This window comes from Opisthocomus hoazin, chromosome 4 (assembly GCF_030867145.1).
Source record: "Opisthocomus hoazin isolate bOpiHoa1 chromosome 4, bOpiHoa1.hap1, whole genome shotgun sequence".
Classification (NCBI taxonomy): Eukaryota; Metazoa; Chordata; class Aves; order Opisthocomiformes; family Opisthocomidae; genus Opisthocomus; species Opisthocomus hoazin.
In genome coordinates this window covers 4,694,203-4,708,998 of record NC_134417.1, presented here as the reverse complement: position 1 = coordinate 4,708,998, position 14,796 = coordinate 4,694,203, and the positions used below count along the sequence as shown (strand labels likewise).

The following is a 14,796-nucleotide window of genomic DNA, read 5'->3' as shown; positions in this document are numbered from 1 at the left end:
GTTTTAAAACCAAGCGGTTGAAAAAGTGTATGGAACGACTGAAGAAAAATTAGTCTATAAATTTGGACTTCATTATATTGAAGACTAAACAAAAGAAATCTGAGGGGAAATAAAACTGGAAATTCACTGGTAAAACTATTTTCAGCAGTTACTACCAGCCAGACAATCGACTTCCCATTAACTTCAAAAAAACAACCAAGGACAACGGTCCCCAAAATCTAGTTTTAATGCTCTCCTCAGGTACTTACACTACCTGTTCTCTCGAGATATCATGCTACCCCCACACCTCAACAAAGACTCAGGACACTAACCATAAGTTTTACAGCCAACCAAGAAAATAGATGATTCAACATTAATCAAAATCAAAGCTTAGCTATATAGAAATTTTCTGTCCTGAACATAAAGTGTCCATGAAAAATAACACATTTCAGTGAATTCTGCTTAAGGGTTAGTTTCTGATTAGTGTAAAAACCTCTTAGCTCTTCTAGAAAGATGGAGAAAAAAAAAACTCTAAAGATTATTTCTTCATTGTTACAGGCTTGCTGGGAGAGCATTTCTCCACTCTGGCTAGCAATCCTCAAGAAAAGTCATGGCACACGGCATAATTGTTCATTTGCACAACGCTCACAACTCCAAACAAGTTTCAGAAAGAATTTGGCAAAAGGATGGTCCTCTTTTATATTAAAAAAAAAAAAATCCCCCAAGCAAGGCGCAGCACTATAAACAAGCTGAGGGTCATATTCCTAAGGCACAAAAAATTGTCATCATCCCTAACGTGGTAACAAAGCATCAAAGAAAAGATAAACTACCTGAAAGATGGGTAAAAAATGAGAGCACCAAATTCTTCTCAGTGATGTAAGACCATGTAACAAACGGCAAATATCAGAACTGGCAGATTGAGAAGTTAGATGGGTTGCTACAAATTTTTTTCCCCTGCAAGATTACGTGGCCCTGGAGCAGGTTACCAGAGGAATGTGTGCATGCACATTTACCTGTTGGGCAGCATTTTCCATCCGTAAGAGTTTTTCAAGACTTGGCTAGACAAAGCCAGGGCTACCCCAACCCACCTGTGGGTGACAGTTCAACGCACCAAACCGAGTGACTACAGCCCTCCAGGCATCCCTTCCTACCAACGCTTCTGCAACACTCACACGATGTCAGAGAGCTGGCATCTAATCCAATCCTAGCCCACAAGAAAAATATTGTTTTTCAAAGATAAGATTATGCAACCTGAGAACTGTCCTGTGATAATTGTTCAAGAGCCAAAAGAAGCATTCAAAAAAGCAGAAAGCAATCTACCTAAATCTTTCTTAAAAAGGACAAAGCAGAGAAGTCAAGAGGTATAGGTGGACTTGTGAGAAGAGACAAATTAAATAGCTACATAAAGTCAAATATATGAAGGAAAAAAAAGGTTAAAAAATTTGCTAGTGATACAAGACTATTCAGTGAAATTTGAACATCAGCAACGTTTAACCAGAAAATGGACCTACATTTTTGCAGGCAAAAATGGTGATGTTTCTATTCTACAGTATAAACTTATGCACTCAGCTTACAAAACTTTAGGGAGTAAATCTCATCCTAATTAACACATCTAGTAGAAAAATGTTTTCATTAAAATAGCACAGAAATTGATCAGTCTACAGACATAAACTGCTGCTTTCAATTACAGAATAAACCCAAGCCAGAACACTAATCCTCTCTCTCTGCACACAAGAAGGCTTTATACAGCCGTGTCCTGCAAGGATTTCTCTCTTTGTAGATAGATCTGAGAGCACCAGGGTCAACGCCCAAGCTTTAGCTATAGAACTGAAAGAATTTAGCAGATAACAGAAGTGTCCAGGAAGCATTCGTGCCCGTATCAGAAACGCAGCTGGATGACATACTTGCATTCCTCACCACCTTTAAATTACAGCATAGATTCACAGAATAACTTCAGTTGCAAGGGAGGTGTGGAAGCCTCTGGCCGAGTCCTGCTGCTCCAAGCAAAGTCAGTGAGATCAGCTTGCACAGGGCATTGCTGAGTTTTGCAGATCCCTAAGGCCAGAGATTCCACAACCCCTCTTAACCCTTACCTAACGCTTCAGCACCCTCATGGCAAAAAAATTAAACAGAGCTTCCCATGTTGCAGTGTGGGTCCACTGCCTCTTCTCTAACACAACAGACCTTTGAGAATGGGCTGAGTCTCTCTTCTCTATAGCTTTCCATTAGGTAGTAGAAGCTAGCAACATGACGGCCCCTTAGCCACCACCTCTCCATGCAGAAGAAACACAACTCTCTCAGCCTCTCCTCACGCATCCTATGTGCTTCAGCCCTGTAACCACCTTGGTGACCCACCTCCGCCGGGCTCACCGCAGTACATCGATGTCTTTCTTGTAACGAGCAGCCCAAAACTGGACACCGTACTCCAGATGCAGACCCACAAGTGCAGAACAGCAGGGAGTAATAATTTTCCTCAACCTGCTGAATGCTCTTGTGATAATACAGCCCAGTATGTGGCTGTATAAACAGTAACTTCACATATTTGAATAGATCAGAAAGCTTTAGAGGTCCTGTTGCAAATATGTAGAGCTGTTCTTCAAAGCACTGACATTTATATTAATAAAAGCTAATTAGTGGAAAGCTGGCACTGTGCAAATTTCCTGAAGTGCCAGAATGAGCTGAGTAACTACAGACTACACAGCCTTGCAAAGATCATGGCCAAAATAACAGTAAACATGTTGGTCCAAAGTAATGAACAGTATGAAAAAGAAAGCTTTGCTTAAACACACTTGCATTGAGCAAAACAAACCAACCAACCTTACAAATACATCACCTGAAATACCGCAGCATACTAAACATCTTGGACATTCAGTGGCCCATTCTCTTAAACAGGACTTGATACAGAAATAATTGTAACAAAGGTAAGAATGACCCTTCTTCTTTGCATGCTTATACAGAGTCCTAGAGCCCCTTCCAGAGTGTAAAATGCTAAAAATACTATCTCTCTGTTATGACACTTGCAGAGAACAGCTTCTAGTTAGAAAGCTTACTGACTTCATAGTGTCTGCATATAGACAGCACAACAGGAAAATCAGAGTAAAAATGTGTTCCATAATAGTGATATTGGAGATCTCCACGTACGAGACAAATTTTAGAAAAACCACAAAGATCTACTACTAAAAACTCAGTAAGATCATGTGTTGACAGTAGCAGATAAGTTATTTATATTCAGATTAAGCACATCCTGTAATTGATTCAATACTGGATTAAGCAAATGGCATCAAATAGTTTAATGTCTAAATACTCAGGAAGGTGAGTCTTACAGTGTCACAGCCTTTCCCATCATTCTGTTGTACCCTGTGCCCTGTAACTTTTGGTCTCTTGAATAATTCCAGCCAACTTTGAAAGAAAAGTAAAGAAGATAATGAAATTCCTAAAATTGTTAAGAATTTGGTGCTGCACAGACAAAAGGCGCAAAACCTCGATGTGTACAGGAGCAATTCAAGAGCTGTTCTCGCCCAGCTGGTAAGCTGGATAATCAAACAGAGGCACAAGCTCAGGAACTTTAAGAAAGTTTGGTGACAAGAGGAAGGAAAGAATAACAGAATGAAGGGACACAGAGGTGACTGGTACAGGGGAAGGTCAGGGAAGGGAAACCTATGATGCAAGCCTGCAGGTAGTCATGGGTCAGACGTTTCGCTTTCCAAGGAACACATTTTAATTTCCCTAATGCTGGCAGCTATTACATCATAGGGGAGAAGATGAATACAGTATGAGATGATGGTTGTCTATTGGTTCTGGTTTCTTCCACTTGAAAACAGAGTAACTTATACTTAAACATAGAAATGACTCTTCAGACAATTGCCAGAACACTGCATTTCTCAATATCAATGTGCCAACCCCCAACAAAGCAGAAGAAATATGTGAATAAACACAACTAAAATATTACTTGTGCTTTATTTCTTTACTGAAAGAAAATCATATTTAGAACAAGTAGAACATATTAGAAGAAATCCACTCTACAGTTCTAATTCAGGCTGGGTTTTTTTACTTGTGTCCGTTTGGGTTTTGGTTGTAGGTTTTTTTGTTTGTTAGTTTTATTAAGATCATTAAAACGCAAAAAAGATCAAAACTTTTTCGTTAACTTACCAAATATCAGTGCTAACCCATGTGAAGTCCCCACTGCTATCAGATTTGATGCTGCCTGAAAGTCATGCAGAAAGATTGAAAGTAGAAGAAATGTCAGTCACAAATCCACCACTTAAACTCTCACTACACTCATACAAAGCCTGCTAAAAGGGGAAGATTTCGAAGGTTACAGATGTAACTGTTTTCTAATTTATAAGTGACAAGCAATGCCTATGCAAAAACTAGAGAAGTATTACACCTGAACGACCATCACAGATTTTCTCAAGTTCGGAGGGCTGCCTTTTCCTCTGCTGTTTGAAATGAAAATGCTCAGAGTGGTACCCACAGTGAAATTCCTTCTCTGTAAAGTCAGCCTCATTCTTTTGGTGTGGTAACTGAGTATAAATACTCTGAGGGTTTTCCTCACTCAGCTGCTACATCCACATCTGAACTCCTCCACAACCCTGAGCAGCAGTGGTCACCTGAAGAGACAGTCTACAGCAAACCCAGAGACTCCAACTTCCTTCCATGAGGAATTAAACACAGCTCCAGGATTCTACTGCACATAAAACTTAATAGAAATCACATAATGATGTAGATCTATTAATGTTGTCCTACTTTTTATTTCTTAGCAAGTGTAAGTCAGATTAAAAAAAATTAAGTGCTTTAATGTCTGGAGTACATAAGTACAGGGTTTTATCCTATGTGCACATCAGTCACAGCGTGCTTCCAATTTTTCTGTGCAACCTTGTGCCTTAGATGTGACCACAGCTTTTTTCCTTTTTAAACAAAAAAAATAATTTCTATGGATTACTGCTACTACAGTCAAAGCGATCAAGTACTACTTTAGTTTCTTCATAAAACATTAAAACTCATTTCACAAGGGCAGAACACATACTTGCTGTATTTCACCTCCTTAAAATGCTTCTCTTCTCTTTTAACTATAGGCACCTTCACTTCTGACGTATTTTAATTAGCATGCTTGGCTTCAAGAAGTTTAATGCAAATTGCTAAGCAGGATCATCTTTCAGACAGGCTTTTAGTGAAATTTTGTATTTTAAGGTCATATTTCAGTTACATCAGAGACATAGAGATTTTGAACCCATCACTTTGAGCACTTCAGTTTAAGTTTCTTTAAAAAACTGTTAGAAGCCAAAGCTTTAACTGGCAAAGAAGAAAAAGCTAGAGAAATTTAATGTGTTCAACAGATGAATGCTCACCTTATGGGGAGAGGTTAGGTGCTCAACTAACAAGCCCTGGTGATGACATGAAAAAGGGGAGAGCAGAGGAGCAGCTGGGCCATTAAGAAAAGTTGAACGCTGTCCCCAGGAAATAGATGTTTCATGCTGCTTCTCCCACCCCTCATATTTGAAAATTCTTAGTAAGGCTAAGAAGGAAAATGCATTTATCACGTATCTTAAATTACCACTTCAACAAACTTGCAGGAAAACTAGCTATACAGTACTTGAAAACTGCCAAGAGTACTTACGATCGCAGTGGGCAAGCCAGCATCCACTTTGTCCTAGAAAAAGAGGACAAGTCACGAGTAAGAGAGACAGTACATCCGGCTCTGTGCGTGTCTCTAATAATTAGAGCTACAATACACAGAAAAATCAACATAAGTTGCATTTTAATACTCCCACCAGGGCAGACGGTGCTGAGGGAACCGCTGGCTAGAAATCCCCAGAAGGGATGAGAAAGTGCACAGAAATGGAGACAAAGCAGAATAACCTGTAATTCTGTATGGAAGTTACCATGTTCTTCTCAAAACAGTCTAACATTCATAACAGTTTTCAGTATTCTGTGTGTACACAACATAGACATCGATTGCAAAACCACTTCCCTCTCCAGCACACCTTCTTAGCTTCCCATTCAGACAGCTCACCCACACCTCCACCAACCCAGCCAGTGGCAGCACACTGACACCAGCACCCTGGACACACAGCCATCCAGAAACACTCACACGAGTCACTTAGACTTGTTAGAGTAAAACAATCTGGCATGCTTCAGAAACCCACACACTGTTTACACATCATCACCTCAGCTCTGATCTTGGACCGTAAGTTTTCCCCTGGCAGTATGATCCACAGACCAGCTCTCTTGCATCTGCGCCTTAAGTGCAGTCACAGACGCAGGAACGTGCAAACCTGCTCCTCACTCAGCTCAGAACAACGAGCCTGTCCTGGGCCTGCTGCAGGCGATAAGCAAACCTGTTTCCAGCACCTCCAGGCAAGCAGAACAATAGCACTGCTATCCTTTTATATTAACATTTCCCACGAGGTTTAATGACACCTAGCAACGCAAATCAGTGTTGAAGAGGACCTACCATATTTCTGCTGCAGTAAGTCATCTAGTACCTGATTCACTACTGGCTAGGGATTACTAGTTAGTAGTTTATGTACCAAACACGTTAGTATTATCCAGAACTATCAGTAGGAGGAGGGAGGAGATCACACACACACCCCCCCACACCAGCATAAGTTTAAATTTTTCTTAGTGGATGTGCCCAGGAGAAAGAGACACTTACTGCTGCAGATACTATTTGGGCAGAAATTCCTTTCAGAAGTGAGAGCCGTATAACTGAGCCATGGAGTGAGAGAGCATCTGGGAGTTTTTTCTTCCTAAGGAAATGAAAAATAAACCAAACACATTAGAGCAGAGTAGAAGTGTAGAACTTTGCCTAACCCCCAGCCGAAGCAGCACGTAAATTCCGCATGCACTCATAACTCATGCACTTTCCATTCTTCTGCTTAGGGCCTACATGCGCAGAATGAAACAGACAGGAGATTAGTAGCAAAGCCTGCTATGCACCACTGCGCCTGCATAAAATTTGTTTTTAACTCATCTCTCAGGGGAAAAAAAAATAATAGATCTTCAAACAAATCGTCAGTTTCAAGCATGTATCTGCAAACATATGAATTTATTAATAATGCCTGAAAGTAACCCTTTTGCTCTTTAATTAATCTTCCAATGAGTCAGGAAGTTTAAACCTTTAAAAGTGAATATCTAAGGAAAATGCACAATTGGAAAAGGCTCATTAGCAGAATACAGACCCCTAGGAAAACTGGATGTATGTTTAAAGAATAACATTCACTTAAAATACAGCTGATCTGATATGAAAGGTTAAGTGTTTCCATTTACGGAGAAAATGCCTTTAAAAAGCAAGCAGTGTATGGGGGAGAGGTATTTCTAAAGAGCATTGGTATACTGTAGCACACACAGTAGAGGGAAAATCCCCAGGGAAGGTTGCAATTTTGTTGACAAGCACACACCACCAGAAAGCCAAATTTCCAAAACTAACAGGGAAACAGAATCACAGAATGTTAGGTGTTGGAAGGGACCTCTGGGGATCATCTAGTCTAGACACCCACCCTGCAGATATTTATAAGCATATATTAGGCCCCCTCTCAGCCTTCTCTTCTTCAGGCTGAACAAGCCCAGCTCCCTCAGCCTTTCCTCGTAGGAGAGATGCTCCAGCCCCCTCATCATCTTCACAGCCCTTCGCTGGACTCTCTCCAGAGAGAGAGAGACTTCTTTCTTGAACTGGGGAGCCCAGAACTGAACACAGTACTCCAGATGAGGCCTTGCTCTGGCAGTGTAGAGGGGGAGAAGAACCTCCCTCGACCTGCTGGCCACACTCTTCTTGATGCATCCCAGGATCCCACTGGCCTTCTTGGCAGCCAGGGCACACTGCTGACTCATGGTTAACCTGTCGTCCACCAGGACACCCAGGTCCCTCTCCACAGAGCTGCTCTCCAGCAGGTCCACCCCAAGCCTGTACTGATGCATGGGGTTGTTCCTCCCCAGGTGTAGCACCCTGCACTTGCCCTTGTTGAATTTCATCAGGTTCCTCTCTGCCCAACTTTCCAGTCTGTCCAGGTCTCACTGAATGGCAGCACAGCCTTCCGGTGTATCCACCACTCCTCCCAGTTTTGTGTCATCAGCAAACTTGCTGAGGGTGCACTCTAACTCTTCATCCAGGTCACTGATGAAGAAATTAAACAAGACTGGGCCCAGTACTGACCCCTGGGGGACATCACTAGCTGCAGGCCTCCAACTAGACTCAGCACTGCTGATGACAACCCTCCGAGCTCTGCCATTCAGCCAGTTCTCAATCCACCTCACTGACCACTCATCCAGCCCACACTTCCTGAGCTTCCCACAGGAAACAGCTGGTTCTTATCTCTCCAGAGGTGCACAAAGAAGTTGCTCACACATAAGCTGCAGAAACATGTTGTTAATAGCTTGGATTATGGCTAAGGACCCATAAACATGGCAACCAGCTTCACCCAAAGATGACAATAACACTTCCAGGGTTTTCTGCCCACTCTGTACTGGAAAATGCTTACGTGACACCAGGTAACATTTCCCTCAATACAAACCATTTTGTTTGAAAAAAGTGACAGTGAGTCAGTACACCACCATATGACACCACAAACCATCACACTTACAGAGTGTTTATATCCTATGCAATTGCTCATGCAACATTCAACTTCTTCTGGCACACAATACGGCCACGGGAGTGGCTCAGGATGTAGGATCAGGCCATCATTTCAGTAATTAACGAGGCAAGTCAGCAGTATTACAGATAATTATCACATTCCAGGCTGCTTCTAGATGTCAAGATCAGCATTCCATTTACAGGAGCGACAGCAGTTCACTTGCCTTTTAAAAATAACCACCAACTTCTTGCAGACTCTGGAAGCCATCAGACACACCTTTGAAAGATTTTCTTTAAAGTTGTCATGGTTTAGTGTTTTAAAGATTCCATTAAAATTCAGAGAAATTTAAATACTCTATTTCCCATGAAATGCATTTATTGCTCAAAGAGGCCAGCCCTCAGTGCAAAAACAAATCCCATCTTTGCCTGCTTGACCTTGCAGGAACAACACTGTTCTGTCACAAGCAGCTCCATGGGGGTTCCTGCACCATTCCCCTGGGATTTCAGCACTAGGATACAACAGCAGGAAACAAAACCCACACCTGCAATTTACAGGTTCCTACCCAACAGACAAATTGCACACTGACAGCAAAGCTCGAGGAGGAGGCAGAAAGAGGTTGCCTAAGGAAGTTTCAACTGTTCTTAGCTTTGGATTGTCCTGCCCACTCAAAGAAGGAGAAATTTTTTTTATTGGATATAAGCAGTGCTCCTTCAAAAATCATTTAACCTCCCAGGGTATGAGTCCTGCAGTACCTTTTCAGGTGTGTCCGGTCCCCGCTGTCAGAGCTTGCTACGGAAGATGTGTCATAGGAGTGTGTATCCGTGTTATCGATGTTCAAGAGAAAGGGATCCTCCAAAATGAAAGACTCTTCTTCATCATCAGTCTGAATGAAGAGAATCACCACAACTTACTAAACGTTTAAAACACACAACACCCTGACTGAAACATTAGCAAAACAGCAACAATTAAGCAAAAAAAATGAGGAGAGGACAAGATAGCCTCATATCTGAAAAACAGAATTACGCATTATTTTACCAGACTGATTGTGTGAAAGAATTGGTTTCCAGAATTCACTATAATCACAGAAGCAGGCTGGAGAGAAAGTTATTCAACTAATCTTTCTTCCCCAGATCTTACCTACTCCATCAAAACTTTAACAGTCCATTAACTAAGCTGTTCTCAAAAAGTCTTCAATTGCCAAGAAAAGACCTAGAACTCCAGCATTTCACCAAATGGCACCTCAGAGTCTAGCAGTCCCTCCAGCTGCTAGGAGAGCTCATTTTGCTCTTCACTGTGCTCTTCTACTGGTGATATCTCTCTCTCTCCTCTCAAGCCTAGCCTGGAATTTTATTTTTTTTAACAGTATTTTTCAAACAGCCATTCTCCCTGTTGTCTTCTAAATTCAGTACAGTTCATGTTGTTCTCAAAGCAGAGAGAGCAAACACAATACCCCACCTAACGCCCAATGCACAGAGAGCAGAGCAGGTGCTCCTCGTTTGTCTTACAGCTGGCAGTCCTGTGCCCATTAAGCACCTGTTTTCCCAGGCAGTTGTATACCTTTTCGGCTCAGTCAGGTTGTTCTCCACTAAAATCCTATTCAGAAGATGCTTTGCCAGTCATTCCCATCCCATTTGTACTGAGACAAATAGCACTGGAGTAAGACTTTGTATTTGTCTGCACTGAACTGCACTTTCTTCATAAGTACCTCTGAAGTTTAAGACTTGGATTCTACTCCTCTGACATGAATGGGACCGCATCTCCTTACAGTTTGTTATCACCCAAATTTACCAAGTTCCCTCTGCCTTCACCACCCAAGGCATGAGCAGAAACAGGACATCTGTCTGTACACTACCCCTTCTACTATTCCTCTCGTTCCTAGACTGTATCTGTTTGGGACATCTTATGAGTGTATCGTTATAACATTTTTTTTTAAAAGAACTGTCATCTTTCCCAGGCTTCTTTTCCATTTATACTGGCTTCCTAGAAAGCCCAGCCACCAATTTCCTCAGCTCGTTAAAAAGGTTGTTTTCTTGGAGTCTGCATTTACTTCCACGCCCTCCTTTTCCTCTCCAAGAATCTCACACTCACGTGGCTATTGTAAAAAATGCACTGAATTGGATATAAGCAAGACAAAGTCAGTTCCCCCCTGCAAGGTTCTACAGGTAACATCAGTTGCTGAGACAGTTCATTACTCGTGCCAGAGGGCTAAATAGATGAAATCTACTATATAAATGGAGTTGTTTAGAATCTAGTTCTCATCTCCTCCTACAACTTCAGAATTATCCAAATTCTCTGCATTTATTTTTGGCTAAAAAAAAAATTGTTTGATGACCCTGACCTTTAATGGACTGTCTAGTCTTCAGACAGCTGTCCAAACCCACAGGTGAACATGCTCACATGTGATGGAAACCCTTTGTGTTTCAGCTCTGGATATTTTGACTGAAGAAACAGAATTCCATATTACACATTGTACAGCAATTACTCAGATGAGCATGCGCCTTGTCAGCTATCAGTATCAGGAAACTAGGAACTTGCACAGTTTTACTTCCCAGCAAAAACACAATATAAGAAGAGCCAAAGGAGTATGTGCTGTCTCACCTTAGCTCCTGCCCGCATGTCCACAGACCACTCACCTCATTTAAGATGCTTTCCAGTGTTGGAGGGGTATCAACTTGAGGAATGTCGAATTCTTTGTCATCGATCTGTACGTCAGAAACCACAGACTGAGTTTAGGTTGCCTAGTCCACCTTACAACTTTTTTTTACTAAAGAAAAATAAAAGCTGCTATGCATGCACTCCGTCCAACATATCTCTGCACTGAAAGGCACCACACAGACTACAGTTTCTCCTATTCAAAATGCATTCTCTGAAATTCAGTATTGCAAGACAGACCAAGAGGTGTTTAGTATCAAAAATATAAAATAACTCCCTAACCCGTGCCCAGATCTAAAATTTCAAATGCCTTTTCTTAGTATTATTATTTCTAAAGATCACTACCAATGTTATGCTGCCTTTCTAGTACTCATAGACATCAATATACAGGATATATTTTTCCCTGACTGCTCACTAATGGGAAAAAACGTCGTTTTCTTAAAAATAAGGACACTTTTACCTGAGACTCGCGTTACGGGACACCAAGCTTTGCTAAGCAGGCAGGCTAGCCCCAGCACTCGTGTCCTACAGCCGTCCTGCCCCCTCCCTCCCCGCTGCCCGGTCCCATGGACGGCCGCACGGCCAAGGCCCGACACCGGGCACAGGATTACTTTAAACTCTCGGTCACCCGCTCCGCCAGCCATCGCCCAGCACAGCCCGAGCCGCTGCCCGCGTTTCGCCCACCGCGCGCGGTCCCCAGGCAGAGTCAAACCGGGAGGGAGCTGCCCGGGGGATCTGCCCTCAGGGCACGGCAGCGCAGGGGCGGGACAAACCCCACGGCCCGAACCGACCGCGGAGCGGCGGGGGCCTGCGCCCTCCGCACCCCCCCTCCCTCAGCCGCCTGCGCAGGCCCGCGGCCCCGCCGCCGACCGACGGCGCTGAGGGGAGCGGCCCGGCCGCGCCCGCCTCCCCCGGGCCTCTTCGCCCTGAGGGAGGGCGCGCGCGCGCTGCGGGAACACCAGCACGCACCAGCTCGCTGCGGGAGTCCAGCTCTCGTTCGAGCTCCGCCGCGCTCAGGCGGTGCGCGGGTGGCTCCGGGCACGGCTCGGCCTCCGCTCCCGCGGGGCAGGCGCCCTGCTCCGGCGCCGCTTCCATGGCCGGGCTGCGGCGGAACGCACGGCACCAGGCCGGCGCCGCCGGGACTCGAACCCGCGTCCGTCGGCGCCCCCTCCCGTGCGCAGGCGCAGCCCGGCACGGCGACCCGCCCCTGTGCCGGCCTTAAAGGGGCCGCAGCGCCCCGCGCTGCCGGAGGAGAGGGAAAAAGGAAAAAGGAAAGGAAAAAGGAAAGGAAAAAGGAAAGGAAAAAGGAAAGGAAAAAGGAAAGGAAAAAGGAAAGGAAAAAGGAAAGGAAAAAGGAAAGGAAAAAGGAAAGGAAAAAGGAAAGGAAAAAGGAAAGGAAAAAGGAAAGGAAAAAGGAAAGGAAAAAGGAAAGGAAAAAGGAAAGGAAAGGAGCCAGCAGTGCTGCCGCACAAAATCCTTTTATTTAATGGGAAATCCCGTGTCCACGTCTCCACGATGACAGCTGGGAAACCGGGCCTGGGACCGACGGGTGCATTAGCCTCCGAGAGAAGGAAAAGGGAAAAAAAAAAAATTAATAGGTAAAGAAATGAGAGACAGAGATTGACATCATTTCACCCCTTCCCGACCCACGGTGCCGCAGCTAAAGCCAAGTGGGTTTTGCCTCAATTCCCGGCATTTTGGGGCCCAGGATTTGGTGTGCACAGCGCCAGTCTGCAGCTGCGTCCCAGCAAAGCCAAGAAAAAGCGTCACTGGAGGCTGGAAACAGGGCGAGAGACAAAGCCTCTGGGAAAATGTGGCTGATTTCTGACAAGGCGAGAGCTGGTGTAACAAGATTTGGTGCCCGAGCAGTTGTGTTTTCTTTTCAAAACCACCTGGAAACGCTGAGCAGCATTTGCAGCCAGGTCAGTATTTCAGTTATACAAGATGGAAGGAACCCGCGTAGGATTTCCAAGAGCCCTCACCAAGCTAGGGGGCAAGGGGAGGGGTCAGCACTGACACATGTGAAATAAAACGCACATTGGAAGGATAAATAGTTACAATTAATGGTGTCAGGCACCCAAGCTACCCTGGTGTCTGTGCCTACACACACTGCTTCAGGGTGACGCTATCCTGCGCACTGACCCGTCAGAGCCTGGGGGAAGAGCCCACGTTGTGCCCATTCCGAGGAACGGCCCTTCTGGTGTCCCAGGAGCAGCAGCAGCTGCATCATCCTTTAGGGTTCCAGCTTTAGCAAAGGCTAAAACTAAAACTAACGGCACAAAGAGCATCCTACAGCTGCGCCTGCCTTACCTGTTTGGCCTTCCCGTTGTTCTTCCTGAAGAGCAGCCATGTTTCTCTGATCTTTGGAGAAGGCTCTGTCTCGTATCTAGCAGCGAGAGCACATGGGTGAGCAAGGAACATCCCGAGTGGCCTCTTACCCTCTCGGTGAGCATCTGCCCGGCAGGTCCCCGCTTTCCACCTCCACCTGAGCAGGAACCAGTCCTCCCGCTGTACTCAGGGCCAGGCTCAGCTCAGCAGTGAGAGCAGAGGATCTACCTGTCCAGAGTCACCTTCTGAGCTCTGACTCAGGTGACTAGCAAAAGCTGGGGAAAAAGCCTTCACAGAAACAGGCCAGCAGACGTCAGAGCGAGCTGCCCAGTGGAGGGAGCTTGCAGTTACCAGCACGCCACCATCTGTGCTTTGACATTAGCAGGTTATAGACAGGAAAGTCATTTTTGTTCCTCGGAAATGCCATTAGTTCAGGAGCCCCACTGAGGAGACAGCACACAAGAAGAAGGTTGCTATGGCAGAGGCTCGGCAGGCCAGCTGGGCTGGGGACGGGCAGGCCTGGGGCTGTCTCTGGTTTCAGAGGACTGCCCAGCTGCTCTCAGGGTACTCCCTGTGCCGGCAGTGCCCAGGCTAGGAATCTGAAACCAAAGCAGGGTCGTGACATGTAAGTCGACAAAGGTCTCCAGGCTGATGGAAGATTTAATGGCAGGCTTCAGCAGTCATCGGTGACATGGAGAAGGTGACCAGGGAATAAGAGCCACTTCGGTATATGAGAACCAGGGAGGAATTAATTGATACTATTGCATAGTGAGCTCACAACAAACAAAGGGCAGCACTTTTTCAGTAACGCTGTTGCCAGCAGCAGGCTGACTCTAGGCTCCAACACCAGAGCTCACTGCTGGAGGGAGGAGAACGTTTGTCACGCAAAAGTCCAGGGCTTTAAAACAGCAGACACTGCAGACTGCACAACCACCATACTACAGAGCTGCTGAAAGGCAGATTGACTGATCAGACAGCGATATCCCGAGTACAGGCAGCAGGTCCCTGGAGCTGCAGATTCGTGAGAAAGATGAGCAGAGCTCCAGAAGAAATCCACAGAATCAGTCACAGCAAGAAAGAGAAATTACTAAGATTGCAATGAACCACTCCCCCCACACACAGCCTGAGAAATGCCATCACAGCCATCTGCTAGAGGTCCTGCCTTCAGAAGCTGATTAGGAAGGTAGCTTTAAGGAATAAAATAAATGCTTAGGGTAGGTGAACAGGTCAAGAGAAGTCACAGCAGAGTTTCTCTTTCATCCTGCAG

The 14,796-nt window shown here is 44.8% G+C and overlaps 1 protein-coding gene across 2 annotated transcripts in view; it reads right to left on the bottom strand.

Moving 5' to 3' along the window:
- The window catches only part of VPS8 (VPS8 subunit of CORVET complex), an 88,149-nt gene extending 75,814 nt beyond the window's left edge, over positions 1-12,335 (bottom strand). Inside the window, exons 1-6 of one of the 2 annotated variants that reach the window (XM_075417683.1) lie at positions 12,171-12,335; positions 11,183-11,251; positions 9,302-9,432; positions 6,635-6,728; positions 5,597-5,629; positions 4,129-4,183 (exon numbers count right to left, since the gene is read on the bottom strand). In XM_075417683.1, the coding sequence (XP_075273798.1) occupies positions 4,129-4,183; positions 5,597-5,629; positions 6,635-6,728; positions 9,302-9,432; positions 11,183-11,251; positions 12,171-12,296 (508 nt within the window). In that variant the 5' untranslated portion in view covers positions 12,297-12,335. The remainder of the gene's footprint in view (positions 1-4,128; positions 4,184-5,596; positions 5,630-6,634; positions 6,729-9,301; positions 9,433-11,182; positions 11,252-12,170) is intronic. The other variant, XM_075417684.1, reaches the window with a different exon arrangement.
- Positions 12,336-14,796: the final 2,461 nt, after the last annotated feature.